Source organism: Canis lupus, chromosome 25, assembly GCF_011100685.1.
Source record: "Canis lupus familiaris isolate Mischka breed German Shepherd chromosome 25, alternate assembly UU_Cfam_GSD_1.0, whole genome shotgun sequence".
NCBI lineage: Eukaryota > Metazoa > Chordata > Mammalia > Carnivora > Canidae > Canis > Canis lupus.
In genome coordinates, this window is record NC_049246.1 from 45,543,382 (window position 1) to 45,560,897 (window position 17,516).

The 17,516-nt window shown below is 46.9% G+C and overlaps 1 protein-coding gene across 1 annotated transcript in view; it reads left to right on the forward strand.

The window, feature by feature from the left end:
• Positions 1 to 17,516, forward strand: part of TRPM8 (transient receptor potential cation channel subfamily M member 8) — a 92,126-nt gene that overhangs the window by 4,905 nt on the left and 69,705 nt on the right. Inside the window, 2 exon segments of the mRNA NM_001110769.2 lie at positions 7,916 to 8,037; positions 12,254 to 12,327. Of these exon segments, the coding sequence (NP_001104239.1) occupies positions 7,921 to 8,037; positions 12,254 to 12,327 (191 nt within the window). The 5' untranslated portion in view covers positions 7,916 to 7,920.

Consider the following 17,516-nt stretch of genomic DNA (forward strand, 5'->3'; position numbering starts at 1 on the left):
GTCCAGGGTGGACAAGGCAGGTGCGAATAGACTCCCACTGGGCAGGGACACCAGGGACGCATGAAAAGGGTCGAAATCATAGACATAAAATTAATATGAAAATGAAAATTATTCTCATACATGAAATACAATCTAAAAAAATAGCTTGATAATAACAAGGTAGGTCAAAATCCTAGATTACAATGACTGTCATGGGTGTGTGTGTGTGGGGGGGGGTTGGGTAACAGTAGCCCAGAGAGTGACCCAAAGGCAGCGGGCAGATGAGCAAACTTGCCCCAGCGCCGACTTTGTGCCGTTAGAGTCAGGTTTGTTGTGGGCTCCGTCATTGCTTCCTCCAGCTACTCAGATCGCCTCCTTAGCGTTGGTGCTGAATCAGATACCTTAGGGGTCCTGCTTTGATTCTTACATGTGTGGGACCCAGAGAAAATCGAAAAATCTTAAGGCCGCTCTCGGTGCAATGTTTTATTCAAAAGATACTCAGGTCAGAGCAAGAGCGCTGGAAATGAATATGAATGCAAGGGCCCAGTGGTAGGTGGACTTCTGAGAAGGCCCGAACCCCCCTGATCCCTCTCTTGTCCTCCTGGTGCTCCTGCCCCTGTGTGGTCCCCTCCCCTGGAATGACGGGTGGGACCTAGCGACTTGCTTCTACCAATAGAATAAGGCAAAGGTGACTTGGGACATCACTTGTATGATTAGGTTACACAGCCCATGACTGCCTCGTGGCAGATTCTCTCTGTTGCCCTATCCGCTGGCAGGCTTTGACAAACCAGGTGCCACACTGGAGGCCCACGGAGCCAGAAACCACGGGGGGCCTCCCGCCACCAGCCAGCGAGGTCCTCAGGACCCGTGGAACTCGACCCTGCTGACAACCAGGTGAGCTTGAGAAGCAGGGCCTTGTCTAGTCCAACTTTGAAGATGAGACCTCAGCTCCGGCCAGTACCCGGACGGCAGAGATCCCCCCTCGACTGTGCCCAGGTTCCTGACCCGTGGAAACTCTGAGGTCCAAGGACGTGTTGTTTTTGTAGTCACCTTCTGAGATGGAGAGAGAGAACTCATAGGGATGGTTGAACTCAGGAAAACATCCAGAAGATGCCATCCACCTATCTTGCCATGGCCGTACCATGCCCTTTGCCCTGGGCAGCCTGCGCGCCCGGCTCTCCTCACACACCCCTACCATCTCTCCCCTCTTCCTCCTGTTTCTCTGGGTCCCTTTGAAAGTAAATCTATTCAGCTTCTCTAGGCTACTCCCCATTTTCACTCCACATGGGCCCCAGGAGTGAGCAGATGAAACACGTTTCCCTGGCGGGGGAGGCAAGGGAAGAAGGTGGCGATGCTCACGAGTCACTAGTCTTTTCGGCCACTTTGCTTTCTCGGCGACACCTTATTCACTCTTCTTATGAAGTCCCCACACTACTATTGCTAGTAAGGACAGGAGCACGGACGCTCATGTCACCCTGGCACTGTGCTGAGCTGCTGTGGGTTCGTCCTATATGATGCTCACCATCTACCGGGCGACACTGTGGGGCAGCCTCAAGCTTGGCCTTTCCTGAATCCAAGCCCTTGCTGTTGTTTTGTTTTTTTCTACCTATTTTTTTCAGTCTTCTTTCCCTCGAAGCTAGATTATATAAATAGATATTTCTCTGTGTGCTGATCCAAGTTCCTCTTGACATTGAATTGTTCATCATTAAAATGAGTATTTTGACAAGTCTTTTGATTTTGCCTGAACTTTGGACTCTCTGGCCAGTGGTGTGATGTTTCCTGAACCTTCCTGATGTGTTCACCAACCCCGTGATTTTTGAGAAGAACAGCACAGTGAATTGAGTGTGTGCACTACAAGAAATCATCCTCTTCAAATAGGATATTAAACATTGTGAGATGCCCTTGCTGTCATTTTACTGGTGGATTATTTTTTTAAAAAATGTTTTAAATTTAAATTCAATTTCGTTAACATATAGTATATTATTAGTTTCAGAGGTAGAAGTCAGTGGTTCATCAGTTGCATATAACACAGTGCTCATCACATCACATGACCTCTCTAATGCCTGTCACCCAATTACCCCATCCCCCACCTCCTCTCTAGCGACCTCAGTTTGTTTCCTAGAGTTAAGAGTCTCTTATGGTTTGCCTCCCTCTCTGTTTTTATTTTATTTTGTTTTACTTCCCTTCCCCTATGTTCATCTGTTTGTTTCTTAAATTCCACATATAAGTGAAATTATATCATTTTGTCTTTCTCTGACTAGCTTATTTCACTTAGCATGATACTCTCTAGCTCCAACTACATCATCGCAAATGGCAAGATTTCATTCTTTTTGATGGCTGAGTAATATTCTTATATATATGTGTGTGTGTGTGTGTGTGTATACTAGATCTTCTTTACCTATTCACTTGCTGATGGACATCTGGGCTCTTTCCATAGTTTGGCCATTGTGGACATTAGGGTGCATGGGCCCCTTTGAATCACTATGTTTGTATCCTTTGGTTAAATCTTAGTAGTGCAATTGCTGGGTCATAGAGTAGCTCTATTTTCAACTTTTTGAGGAGCCTCCGTTTTTCAGAGCGGCTGCACCAGTTTGCATTCCCGCCAGCTTACTGGTGGAGTCTATCAGGGGAGGTCCATCCATGCTATAGGCTCTCATTTTCTTGACTGGCTTTTCCAACTTCTAGTTGAGAGTTCCATTCATTTAGAGAAATACACTCAGAGTTAAAGAGAAAATAAGGGGATGGTCCTAGACTTGAAACACATACTTTTAAGCATCATTACTCCAGTGACCTCCAAATGGGTGGAATGCCGGTGCCTCTTTCATGTGAATGCCAAATACTGCAAATCTGATCCACAGAGAGAATTAGTATCCCAGTAGTAACTCTGGAGAGGCTTCAAGACCATAGATGGTGGTTATCAAATGCTGTATCATGTTACATTGTGTTGTTGTTTTGGAGTCATGCAATCTTATTTCCCAAGTTGTGTGTGAAACTCCAACTCTGTTGGGGTTGTCATGAATAAATCCATCACCTTAGGAGCTTGGTAAGCCATCTATAAACCTATTTTTCTTCAATGACAATAGTGGCGCTCTTATCCAATCCAAGAGACTAAGGCTCCAGACGTCCCCCATCTGCCTGTGCAGGTAGGAGATGGGAGCAGGTGTGCAGAGCAGAGTAGAGTAGATGTTTCAGGCTGCTCTTTGGCAGCAGAAACTTCCTCAGAGGCCACCTTCTAGGATCTTGGATGCATGAATATGATGAAGGCAGGACTGCTCCCACTGATGTGGGAAGGGGTCCCTGAGCCCCTCTCAGCAGGGAGGCCCTAAGGACCCTCTTTAAAAATTTTTTTATTATGTTTTAGGATTTCTTTTTTTATTTGAGAAGGAGAGAGAAATAAAGAGAGAGAGAGAACGAGAGAGAGAAAGAGAGAGAGAGAGAGAGAACGTGGAGGGGAGGAGCAGAGGGAGAGGATAGTAAAACTTTAGCAATCTCCCCACGATCCTGAGATTGTGACCTGAGCTGAAACTAAGAATTGTACGCTTAACTGACTAAGCCACCCAGGTGTCCCTCGAAGACCCCCTTTTATTTTATTTTATTTTTAAAATTTTTAACTTTAAAAAAAATTTATTTATTTATTTTTAGAGAGAGAGAGAGAGAGAGAGAATTCCAAGCACGCTCCGTACACAGCCTGGGGCCCAATACAGGGCTCCATGTCATGACCCTGAGATCAGGACCTGAGGCAAAACCAAGAATCAGGTGCTCAACCAACTGAGCCACCCAGGTGCCCTCAAAGGCCCCCTTTTAAAACCACACTCTAGACTTGGCTGTTGTGTGAAGCCCCAACCACCTGTGTGCTGTCCCCGTTTCTTCTCTGGAGTCAGTCAGGCAGGCCAGGTAGGACCAAGGTGCTGGGGTAGGAACATCAATCAACCAGTTCCTTGTCCAGGAAGGATTTTGGATCATATGATGTGAGAGGGAAAGACAATCCAAGTTTCTCATCAGTATTTGTTATGTTATTGTTGGCTCTCTTTTCCTTTGATCTTCAATTGGTTATCTGTCTTTGATCAGTGACTGTAGGGGGGATCACTTCTGCACTCCTCCCTGCCCCATGAAGCCCTTCTGCCCCACGCTTTGTTATTCTTATAAGGGACACATCTGCCCTGTGCTTTTTTTTTCTTTTTTCTTTTTTTTTTTTTTTTTTTGCCCTGTGCTTTTATCGCTCTCTGTCCTCTAGTTTTCTTCTCACAAGATTGAAATAAGACCCAACAAATCAGCTGTCGGACCTTCCTCCCATGTGCCTCTGTGGAGGGAAGGTCCACACGAGTTGTCTACACTGGTTGTCTACACAACCCCCATTGCTGAAATACCGTTGCCATCGTCACTAGTTATCTTCCCCTTGCCCAGCCTCTAGATGCTCATCTTATTTATCAAGTATACTTTCCAGATTACACAAGCGATGCATTTAATTTTGTTAAATGTAACAAAGTAAAAAAAAAAAAAAAAAAGAATTGAAAAAAAAAAAGAATTACTCACCATCCCCCACCCCCCCCCACGTTAGCATATAGTGGTTAGCATTTTGGTGTATTTACTCCTGGTGTATTGTCCTGGGTGCCTTCTACACATTATCCATGAGGCAGTTATCTTCCCTACAGCTGGAGCCGCCCCTCCTGTGGGCGGCTGAGCCACCTTTATAAGGAGCCAAGGGGGGAAAGACACACTCAAGTTTTGTAGCTCTACTGCTTCACCCAAACCCCTGTCTGTGAAGCCTGAGCTCCTAACCACCAGGATTCCTCGCCTCTTGCTTTTTCTTTTTCTACTTGCAACGAATCATAATGATTTCTCCATGCTTTAATGATTTCTCCCCTTAATGGCACCACCCTTTCACTTCTTTTGGGTGGAATGGTCTATTAATGGAAATTTAGGTTGTTTCCAAGTGTTCCTATTAGAAAGAACTCAGCAATGAACAGCTTTTCGATACAACTTTTTTTGTGTTTCTATTTCTTTTATCTAGGGTTTCCAAAGCCAGTTCACTTGGTCGTCAATATTTAAGTGCCTTGCTACATCATTGCCCAGTTGCTTTGCAGGCTGTAAAATGGTTTCCACCCCCACTCAGTTGTCTGGAAGTGTCTGCTTCATCACCTTCTTCCCAACATCAAACAATATTGTCTGAAAACACCTCCTCTCGGTCTCTCGTTGTTGGGCTTTTATGACAAGGGTCGCTTGTCTGTTTTCATGTTCATTAGCAATCTGTGTTCCCTCTGAGGTGGATTTGGATTTTAGCCCTTAGCCTATTTTTTTCTTCTGGGTTTTGTATTGTTTGGCCTGGTAATATGACTTCATTATCTTTCCTTAGCACTGAATGCATTGACTGGTTTCTCCTTGCTGTGATGTTCTTTTTTTTTTTTTCTTTAAAGATTTATTCATTCATTTGAGAGAGAGAGAGAGAGAGAGAGAGAGAGAGAGGAGGGTAGGGGAAGGGGCAGAGGGAATTTTAAGCAGACTTCCTGCTGAGTGCGGAGCCTGATGCAGGGCTCGATCCCAGGACCCAGGGATCATGACTTGAGCTGAAACCGAGTCTGACACCCAACTGACTGAGCCACCCAGAAGCCCCTACCTGATGTGGCTTTCACTCCGTCCTCCCCTCCTGGCTATGGTCCTATCCAATTCACCCATTGTTTCCCGAGGTTCCTGGGGGAGGTAGGCTGTGGATCTTCTCTTTTCACTCTCCAGGCCCTCCCCTGTGGCCTCTTCTGACCTTTGCCCATGGCCTTCGTTCCTATATCCCTTCTCCCAATGCCCCATCTCCTCTGTCATACATGCTGTTAACTCCTGGTGGTGTTCAGATGGCGGATGCTCACCTGGAGCACCTGTTAGGTAAGACGTCCTACAGAAGGCCCAAACTCCTAATCAGTCAACCTGAATATCAACTGGCCTCAGAAAAGCAGTTGGAAACGAATACCTCATCTAGGCGCTTGACACGTCAGAACAGGGCAGCTGACTGCACATCTCACGTGACTTGCCCGTTTATATGATTAAAAAGCAAAAATACACCTGTTCCCATTGCAATGAAACAAAGCAGTTTCTCATTGTGAGGCAAATGAAATCCCTTCCTGACCGTTGGGGCCCTACTTAGAAGCAATTTGCTGTATGGGGATCAGAGTAAGATACCTTGCAGGATTGATCTGTGGTTTTACAATAATGTATGTAAAGTACCAATTAATACTCTGAGCCTCTCTGTGAAATGTCTGGGGAGAGAAGTAAAGAAGCACTCATTGTTTTAAACAGCCTGTACCAGCTGTTCTGAGTGGGTTTCAAAGAAGTGTCCAGTCTCTGTGGGGGTGGGAGAGTTTTGAGGCTGCCCGAGGCGGGGCGGGCAGTGTAGACGGATAAATCAGAGCTCCTGGGCTGGGGGTCAGGAACGTGTCGGTGAGCAAGGTCTGGGCCTTTCCACATGCTATGCGGAAGCAATTTGAAAGCTGGAGGAGGATTTAGGGTTTGGGAGGGGGTGCTATTTATTTTTTAAAATTACTCACTCAGTAAGTAGTTGTATAGATCTACTCTGTGCACCTCGCCAGGCCTGGGAAGATGGTGCTGAACAAGATAGAGCTGGTCCAGAAGCCAAACAGATCATTAAACAAACAGGGCTCTGGCGGCTGGGTGGAGAGTGGAGGTCCACAGGACCAGTCACCGGGACGTGCCCCCGCCTGGGGTGTCACAGAGCACCCCCTGCTCCATAGAGAAGTGGTGAAAACATGAGGTCCAGAGGGTGGGCATCTGGGGAAGAGAGTTCCAAACAGAGGGTGGGACCCTGGGGACAGCTGGGGGCCACTGGAGAGACGGGCTCTTGGATGTGGCGTACTGCAGCACTGTCACAGGTAGCTGGTGGAGCTTGGCACCAGAAGAGGAGACCCAGGGAGACCGGGAAAGATGATGTTTTTGTTCTAGAAACGTCGTGTTTACTGTGTCTGCCGGTCGATGCAGGGATGGGGACCGAGTAGCCACTGGTGGTTTTCGTCTGACGCCTGGGCTATGGGTCTGAGGGTGCCCCTGCAGGTTGGGATGGAGGGTCTGAGCGTGGGGAGAGCAGGGCCAGCCCTGGAAGTCTCCCCGTGGGGGCCGACGCTTCTGCATCGTCCACACCCAGGGTTAACAGCCTCCTGCTAGGCCTGAGAGGGAATTGCTGGGTGTCCCTGGGGCCCAAATGTTGGCTCTGAGTTTCATGGTGACCTGGACACCCAGGCTCTGGAGCCCTGTCACCATGGGGTGGACCAGAGCCAGGATTCTTCTCAGAGTCTGTCCCTTCCTCTAGGTGACAAAAGCCGTTGTTAGGGTTTGTTCTTTACGTTCCCTTTACTCCAGATCCCTTAAACTGGAAGGAGCTATTGGGAACCTCCCAAGCATGGTGGTCTGAGAGGCAGGAACCCGCCTGGGAGGGGGACACCTGGAGGGCCCGGTGCCGGTGCTGTTGGCTCAGGGAGGTCCTGGAGGATGAGAGGGGATGAGGCCAGAAGAGCAGGGCAGGGGTGCAGTTACTGGTGGGGGTGGGGGCTCTGGGGTGGAGCAGGAGACAAGGCTTTTAAAAATTTTTTTTAAAAAAATTTGTTTTTATTGAAGTTCGATTTGCCAACATACAGTCTAACCCCCCAGTGCTCATCCTATCAAATGCCCTCCTCAGTGCCCATCACCCAGTCACCCCAGGCCCCCATCCACCTCCCCTTCCACAACCCTTTGAGTTTCCCAGAGTTAGTAATCTCTCATGGTTTGTCTCCCTCTCTAATTTTTCCCACTCAGTTCCCCTCCTTTCCCCTATAATCCTTTTCACTACTTCTTATATTCCCCGTATGAGTGAGACCATAGGACGAGACAAGCCCTCTTACTGTTTGTGACTCAAACTAACCACCAGCCCCCCCACCCCACCCCTCCGCGTTCTCCACAGGAGAGATGTCCTTCGAGGGGGCCAGGCTCAGCATGAGGAACAGAAGGAACGGCACGCTGGACAGCACCCGGACCCTGTACTCCAGCACGTCTCGGAGCACCGACGTGTCCTACAGCGAAAGCGTGAGTCCGGGGCGGCGCTGCCAGAGAGCATCGCTCTGGCCCTTATGTCACTTGGGGGAACCCACGCTGCTTCTTGAAAGAGATCGTACCTCACCGTGTGGTGGTGTGTCCTGCGGTTGTCCTGGGCAAGGGTGGAAGCTTCCTCTCCTCTGTGTTCTTCCAGCCGCCTTATTTTAAACGGTTTTATTTAACACATGGTGACATGATGCACTGGTTGGCTGGCCCTCCCGAAATTCACGGTATCGCCCCATCAACGCTCATTCTACGGCTCGGTGCCTGGTGTGTCGCTGTGGGTCCCGTGGACTCAGCACCCTGCTCCCTGACTCTGCGGCTGGGTCTCGGTTCGGGTCCTCACATGTCCCTGCAGCCACAGCTCCTTCTCCTGGGCGTCCCTGTCTCCGGTTCCAAGCCAGCACCCACACTGCCCAGTGGATGTGGGGACATGCCCGTCGTGCTTCCTGGGTGCCAGCAGGGGCCCTCTGCTTTCCTGGGTGCCAGCAGGGGCCTCTTCCTTCCTGGGTGCCGGCAGGGCCTTTTCCTTCCTGGGTGCTGGCAGGGGCCTCTTCCTTCCTGGGTGCCAGCAGAGCCTTTTCCTTCCTGGGTGCCGGCAGAGCCTTTTCCTTGCTGGGTGCTGGCAGGGGCCTCTTCCTTCCTGGGTGCTGGCAGGGGCCTCTTCCTTCCTGGGTGCTGGCAGGGGCCTTTTCCTTCCTGGGTGCCGGCAGGGCCTCTGCCTTCCATGGCCCCGCTTCCCCATCCCTGTCCCTGCCGGGCCGCTCGGGCAGGTCCCACTGGCTTCGTGCCCACCCTGCGGGCAGACCCAATATGCTCGCTTGTCAGGAAATGAAGCCAGATTCCAGCCTGCTACCGAGGGCCTCCGGGCTGCGGTGTCGGAAGTCAGGATGGTGGCCCGCCGTGGGCACGAGGACAGAGAGGGGATTGGGAGGGGTGCTTCTGGGGTGCTGGGCACAGCCGTGTTTAGGTCGGGCTGGAGGTTACATGGGGCTGGCTTTGTCATCTACCAGTGAACTCTAAGAAAACAAACAAGGGGGCCAAACACGGCCTCCCACATTGCCTATTTAAGGCAGCGCTGCTCTCAGGTGCTGCTCCTGCCCTCACCCATCCACACAGAGCGCCTATATATATATATATATATATATATATATATATATATATATATATATATTTTTTTTTTTATTTATTCATGAGAGACACACAGAGAGAGGCAGAGACACAGGCAGAGGGAGAAGCAGGCTCTTCAAAGGGGAGCCCGACGAGGGACTTGATCCTGGGTCTCCAGGATCACGCCCTGGGCCGAAGGCAGATGCTCAACCACTGAGCCACCCAGGGATCCCACCTCCTTAGATTTGACACCTGGTCTCACCTTAGCCCTGGTCCTGCAAGAAACAAATGATGGGCAAAGACAGTGGGGGTCTCTCCTCCAGCCTCAGGCAGTGAGAGACCTCAGGGAAGGCAGGAAAGGCAATTTCCCACCTCGTTCTTGGACTTGGGCTTTGGTGCCTCTGGGAGACAGACAAAGCCCGACTCTTTCTTGTGCCACACTCCGCGGCTCCCAAAGGATTTCTGGATGGATTTCCCACTCATGCCCTCTGAAGTGCTGGCAGGTCTCTGGGTAGGGCTTCGGAGACCACCCAAGGATGCCCCAGTTTCTGGGGGCGGGGCCCTGTTTGCATCCCTCCTCCCTAGGACACACGCCCCTGCAAAGTGCATTTCCAGAGGGAATTTTTAGCAACAAAGCAGTGTTGACACCACCGCTCACCCATGATCACTGATTTCACAGGCTTATACACCTGTTGAGTTTTCTTCATTTGGTGAAATAGATTTAACGTCAGCTAAGAGGTTAGAAAATATTACGAGGGACAAGGAGCATCATAGGCTTTTAAAATTCCTGTGTTCAGGTAAGTGTAAGAATTACTGTTGCATCCCACACTTTTCTTGTCTGTGGAAGAGAATGTACAAGTGCAAATTTCCAGCCTCAGGAATAGGAATAAAACGGACACTCTGGTACCCACCACCAGCTTAGGAACAGAATATTACCAGGACTCCAGACGGCCCGTCTTGCCCCAGGTGTCATCCCCTTCCTCCTGCCCCTCCCAAGGTGACCGCGAGTCTGCATTTTGTATTACCCATTCCTTGCTTTTAGTTATAAGTTTATTATTTGAATATATATGAATATTCAGATACAAATATGTACATATATATATATATATATATATATATATATTTATCTCCCTAAACAATATATTCTTTACTTTTATCTGGTTTTGATATGTATGGAATTCTACAAGTATTCTTTTGGGAGTTTGTTTTTTTGTGGATTTTTTTGGTGTTACTGTTCATCATTATGTTTTTGAGATTGGTCCACACTGATTGCTGTAGCAACTGCTGGTCTGCTTCACTGCTGTTCAGCGCTAGGTCAGGCGCACATCTGTCCAGCCTAAAGGGAACATTTGGGTTTTTGGGCTTTGCTGTTAGGAGCCATGCGGACATTTTTGGATATGTGAGCTGGGGGTTCTCTGGGAAACATTTTTAGGAGGAAGCCAGGTGGATGAAGGTAGACACGTCTCCCTCGGGGGGCCTGGGTTTAAGACACAGGATTATGGGATAACTTTTGTCCAAAGAGCCAGGAAGAGGAGGCATCACTGTTTCTCTGATGTCTCAGAATGAAGGGGTGCGGGTAGCAGGAGGCAGACCGCGAAATGCACTGTGGATTTTATTCTTTGAGACTGCTTGCCCAGTTTAGGGGCAGCTGGTGGCAGCTTCGCTGTCGGGGATAAGGAGTCAAGGCTAACTTTGATGCCAGTGGCCTAACTTGGGAGGCTAAACTTGCATGAAGTTGTTTGAGAACTCAACGACCTGAGGGAAGGGGGTTTGGAGTGCCAACCCCACCTCGCCGGGGCAACAATCCCTGTACGGCTGACAACCCATTGCCAGGCACTCTGAGCTTGTGCGCTGTTCATGGGACAAACCGACTTCTCTCTCCACAGGGGACAATTTTTAGGGGGATGACTTCACTGGCCACGGTAGACAGTTTTCCAGAGTGGTCATACCAGTTTACTCACCCACCCCGCATGGGCGTGCGGCCCCACTACCTCACCCTTCATCCACATTTGGCATCAGCTGCCTTTTTGATTTTTCCAACCTGGTGGGTGTGTGATGGGAAGTCACACTGGTTTTCCTTCACACTTGCTTCATTACCGGTGAGGGTGAGCCTCTCTGCACACATTTATGGGTTATTTTTGTGTCTTCTTTTTTTTTTTTTTTTTTTGTGTCTTCTTTTATTTGATGCATGCTCATGCCTTTTGTCATTTCCCCCTTAGATCATCTGGGCTATTGTTAATGATTTCCAGTCCTTTTTTTTTTATTTTTATTTTATTTTATTTTTATTTATTTTTTTTAAAGATTTTTTTTTATTTTTTATTAATTATAGTCACACAGAGAGAGAGAGAGAGAGAGGCAGAGACACAGGCAGAGGGAGAAGCAGGCTCCATGCACCGGGAGCCCGACGTGGGATTCAATCCCGGGTCTCCAGGATCGCGCCCTGGGCCAAAGGCAGGCGCCAAACCGCTGCGCCACCCAGGGATCCCTCCAGTCCTTTATATAGTCTATCTACCAGTCCTGGAGGAGTGTAGTTTTTTTTTTTTTTTCAACGTATTCTTCATCTCTTTCCAAATAGTTTGCTTTTCCATCTAAAGGGAAGCCTTTGGTGTATAGAAACTTGTGGTTGTTTATCAGAATGAGGTCCCGGATATGCCTTACCACCTTGTCCATGGGGGAGCAAACACAATCCTTGAAGGAGTCTTTGGAATATGTTTTCTTTTGAAAAGCAAGTGTAAGGGGAAAGAATCTGCTTTGATCCATTATTTATGCTAAACTACCAACAAATGCTTACATTCCCTTGGTCTGGTCGTCCTAGAGATGGAAAAACATAATTTGTATGTGTGTCATGACATTTATTACAAGATAACGCCAAGTTAACTTTCAGAAAAATTTGCATTTAGTTATAAACATTTAAATGTATGTCTCTTTTAAAAACTGTTGTGGTATTCTAAAAGCATGAACGGATGCTTGGTGCTATGACTATGCGGTAAATTCTGGAAACCTTTGAAGTAAGTGTAGATCATATTTAGTATTCGTTAATAACAGCAATGGGTGAGAATAAATTAGTCATATGCTGTCCAATGTTCTTTCTCCAAAGGACTTGGTGAATTTTATTCAAGCAAATTTTAAGAAACGAGAATGTGTCTTCTTCACCAAAGATTCCAAGGCCACGTAAGCAACTATTTTCCCTCTGTTTTTGCTTCCATGTTGGAAAATACATTATTAACAACCATTACAACAAACAAACAAATGTTCACTAGTTCATTATTAAAGTTGTTTTCTTCTTGCAATTCTCAGAAATGGTGTGTGAGGAAGAATTTGGCATGTAGCTTGGACTCGGTCCCTAGAGCTATTCCCTAGAGCGATACCATTTTGTCTTATATTTTTAGCTTTGGCAATAGTTGGTAGAGGCTCTAAGAGAAGCTGTCACCCCCTTTGGTGTTTGCTCCCATGAGCCTGGGAGCCCACCTGAGCAGCCATGGTGTTGAACGTTGTTGTGTTACAGTGGTCGGCAGAGGACCCCAAGCATGAGCGCATGTGGCAATCTGACTGGCTCCTCCATTAGGCTGTTGACTTGGGGCCTTCCCATTCAATCAGATGTTCATCTACTCTGAGTCACAAATGTTTTGGAGAATCAAGGCTGGGTTTCAAAAGCCATGGGGAGCAGCCACCAGCAGCTGTAAATGCAGGAGGTGTTCGATGAATGTTAGCTAATGAGCAAGTGAGTGACCAACTGCTGCTCTTTCCCATAGATGATGCTTCTGGACCCAACGAGATAATTTTAGTGCTACCCCCCTCTCATCCTGTCCCCTCTGTTGCCTGGGGCTGGGAGAAGAAAGAATCTAGCTATTAATTGGTTGGATAGTTGCTGCTGTAGTTTATAATTAAAGCACTGATCTTCTACTGAGTGGAGGCAGCCAACAGAGGAAGGATGTAAGAATAGGCAAGAGCAGGTGCTTTAGAATGAGCCCTGGATCCAACCTTGGCCCGGCTGCCTGCTTACTACATGACCTTGAGCCATATTCTCTTTTCTGAACCAAATTCTCTGATGCTAAAGTGCTAGCAAAGTGTACCTCATGGGTTGTGGTAAGGATTCAATGCAGTAACACATAAAATACCTACCATCGTGCCTCAGAGCATAAAAGGGTCTTAATAAATGTGTTTTCATGCTTCGTGTGAATTAGAAAATGAACATCAGAAAAACTAAGAATCTCTATTTTGTCATTGGTGTAAACTTACTCATCATGAGTTATTTTGACAGTATAAACGTCATGAGTCAGCTCTTTATTACCTGAATGGTTTCAATGAAAGACTTTGCAGTTAGTCTATTTGTTTGACCAGTAGAAAATACAGTTTGGATTCATTCATTCACTCAATAAATATTTATTGGGCATCTACTATGTCATGGGGACTTATATACTTGAGTACTAATTCTATAATCCCCCTCTTCAAGGCAGTGCTCTTTCTTTTTCTTTTTTTCTTTTTTCTTTTTCTTTCTTTCTTTCTTTCTTTCTTTCTTTCTTTCTTTCTTTCTTTCTTCCTTCCTTCCTTCCTTCCTTCCTTCCTTCCTTCCTTTCTTCTTTCTTTCTTCTTTTTTTTTTTTAAGATTTTATTTATTTGAGAGAAAGAGAGAGAGAAAGCATGAATGGGAGGAGGGGCAGAAGGAGAGGGAGAAGCAGACCCAGTCCTACGACCCCAAGATCATGACCTGAACTGAAGGCAGACGCTTAACTGACTGAGCCACCCAGGCACCCAAGGTAGCTGCTCTTATCATTTGACAGACAAAGCACATGGGTCCCAAGAGTTCAGTATTTACCCAAGGTCACATGGCCAGTGGGAGATGGATGAGGGACTGCACCCAGGTTTTCTGATTCTTAGCTTGGGTGTTCTGTTTATTCGCTGCCCCACCCTTTCTAAGAATGACATTGCCTCAGGCACCTAAGCAATTTCTTAGGTGCAGAAGTCTAGTCTAGTTGGTTTAAGTGAAATGGGTAGTAATGGGAGCTTTTGGCTGAAAAGCACAACCAGAGCCAGGACTCAATGACACCAAGATTGTCTCTTTCCACCTGTTATTTTTGTTGTCCTCTGGGTGAGAAAGCTCTTCACAAATGGTGGCAAAGTGGTCTCCGTATTGGATATGTTATCAGCTTACCATTTTACCAGTGGGGGAAAGAGGGCCTCATTCAGCAAATCCACCAAAAATTCTGGACTGATATTCATAGTTCTTGGCCTGGCTTGGCCATATGTCCACCTCTAAACTTGTCCCTGAGGCTGGGCAATGGGATATGATATGTTGATTGACCAGGTTTGGGCATTGTATCCACATGAATCCCATGTGGAAAGAGAGGACTCCTCAAAGGAAAATCAAGGTGCTCCTTCTAACAGAACAGGAAATAGGATACAAGGTAGGGAAACCTATAGCTATCTACCTTAAAGTGCTTGATTACAGCTTGAGTCTGGCTCAAAACAAAGGGAGATGTGGGCAGCCCCCATCTTCACAGCACAAGCAAAGGATGGGAACACCTCAGGGTCTTCTGGTTCCTCTCTCAGAAAGGCACAAGATTGTAGACCAGGGTCGAGACTCTATACTCTTTGAAATTCCCCATATTTATTACTATCATCTCTCCATAAGTGGTAGGAATACTCTGTGTCTTCCAAATTACCCACTGGACAAGGAAATCAAATGAAGTGACTATTAATATTGATACCCCGAATTTGCTTGCTTACCACACGAGCTGACATAGGCAGTCAAAGTCTCCCTAGAGAATCCCTGGGATTGCTCGTGTGTGCTACACCCAGATTGCTCAAGTCTCTCTGCTCTACCCCTTGTGGATGTCTATTTCTTGAGTGGTCACTTGGGGCTGATGCCCAATCATTGCTCCTACTGGTGGGGGCCCTCTGAAACATTGCTACCCAGCTTAGGGGCTGCATCCTGGCAATTCTGAGGCTATAAGCCCCTGATCTGGTTTTGCTCTCTTCAGTTTTTACTGCCTTGGCCATGCTGCATTGTAGGTAGAAATAGGGAGGATTCTACTTTCTCTATAGCTACTCTGTGCAGTGGGACTTTCTGCCAGGATGGAAATATTCTATATCTGCACTGTCTAATATGATAGTCACTAGCCACAGATAGGTATCGAGCATTTGAAATGTGGCAGGTACAATCAAGGAGTTGAAATTTTTTTAAAAAGATTTATTTATTTATTTATTTATTTATTTATTTATTTATTTATGAGAGAGAGAGAGAGAGAGAGAGAGAGAGAGAGAGAGGCAGAGACACATGGAGCAGGCTCCATGTCAGGAGCCTGATGTGGGACTCGATCCTGGGACTCCAGGATCGTGCCCTGGGCCAAAGGTAGGTGCTAAACCACTGAGCCACCCAGGGATCCCCAAGCAGTTGAATTTATGTAATTTTAACTAATTTAAACATAAGATTATATTGCCACATGTGGCTAAAGGCTACCTTATTGACAGTGTAGCTCTATAGGGTTTGCACTTGATCTGAGAGGAAGAATTAGGGTCCTGATGTTCTCCTGTCTGTTCCATCTCTCTTTTCTGTCACCCTCATCCCTCCTGTAGGCATCTGCACTTCCTTCCTGGCCTCCTCTCCATTTGTAAATCAATTAATGCAAATTGGTGGTTAGAAGGCTACCAGCCTGCAAACCAAAATGGAGCCAAACAACTCTCTCAGCCAAGGTCCCCTAAAGAACATCCCTATCCTGAGAAGGGAACAGGACTTAAGAGTCTGTTTTCAGCTGTGGCAAGGACAGGTGGGGCACGGCTTTTCTCTCCCCCGTCTTGCTATGAGCTTCGGTGGGTGTGGATAGACCCCAATGGGTAGCAAGATGCTAACAGCTAAAGAGAGGAGAGGAAGCCAATGAGGACCCTCGTGGGATGGACTCTGAGACCACTGAGGAGCAGCCTTGGCTCAGGAAGTGCCCTGGGACTTGGTAAGAGAAAGGACTGAGGAGGTTGAAATCAATTCTAGTTGACTTGCTTTTCTTGGCCAGACTGTGTGATGCCCTGAGAACTGTTCAGAAAGGAGGCAAGATTGCTGCTGATGGTGAGATTTTGCATCCAGGTTTTACCTTGATGTTTATAGTCCTGGAAAATACTGAAAGTCTGACATGCATTTTGAACACAGATAATTTCCATACTCTATAGTAATTAAGACTTTGAGTTATAAGGACCTAAGCTAGCTTAACTTAAAAGGGTTGGTTTACTCTAAGGAAACAGTAATGCCACACAGAACCCAGGAAAAGGCTTGGTCTCAGTCCAGCCGCATAGAGGGGATTGGGGAGCAGGGACAGCCTCACTGGGGTCTGCATCATGCGTGTACTCTCCAGCAGAAACCCACACTGATGTGTCATTCACAGCCTCATCCTTAGGAGGGTGTGCTGCATATGAGGATTCCTGCCATGATGTGTTTGTTCCTCATTACATATGGTCTTCATTGCATGGCTTTGGTGGTTACTCTGGGCTTCCAGCACTTCAAAAAGATCTCTGGGGGTGCCTGGGTGGCTCAGTTGTTTGGGTGTCTGCTTTTGGCTCAGGTTATGATCCTGGGGTCCTGGGATAGAGCCCTGCATCAGGTTCCCTGCTCAGTGGGGAGTCTGCTTCTCCCTCTGCCCCCTGTCCATGTGCACTCTCCAATCAATCAATCAATCTAAAAAAAAAATCTTTGTTAGCAGAGTAACTCATTTCATGTAACACAATTGAGGCCAGTTGCTTCCAGGTAGTAGGATCTTGGTCATAATTAGAATCTGTCTGCTTCTGGAGCAATCATAAAACCTCCTCCTCAAATAGTTTTGCTCCATTATATTTTTAGAAGCTGTCACAGAAAAGCATATACTGCTATTATCATTTTGTAAAATGAAAATGTGATCTACTACCACAGAGTATTTTTGGAATTAATCCTACATTTTGCCATTTGTCAAATAAGCTCATCAGTGACGAGGATCCTTGGGAATACAGCCTTTCCTGTGACAGCTATATAATAGCTATGTATGCTTAGGCTCACCTTCCAGAAGGTAAAAAAAAAAAAAAAAAAAAAAAAAAAAAGTACTTACCTTGTAAAAATCACTGAGGAGTGATGAGGAGCCAAACTATTTACAGGAAGACTAATCAATGTGTTCATTCACTCATTTATGCCTTCATCATCTGGAGGATATTAGCTGAATGTCCTTATATGCCGGGAACAGAGAATATAAGATAAATAGAGTCCAGCTAGAAGCAAACCCTAACAGCATTTCTCAGCTTGTATACCTTTATTTGACCCAGCCTACCCAGGGAATCCTTGCTTCAGAGTCACCACATATAGTTGCCCAGGGTGTGCACTGCACAAGTGTGCTAGGGGCCACAGG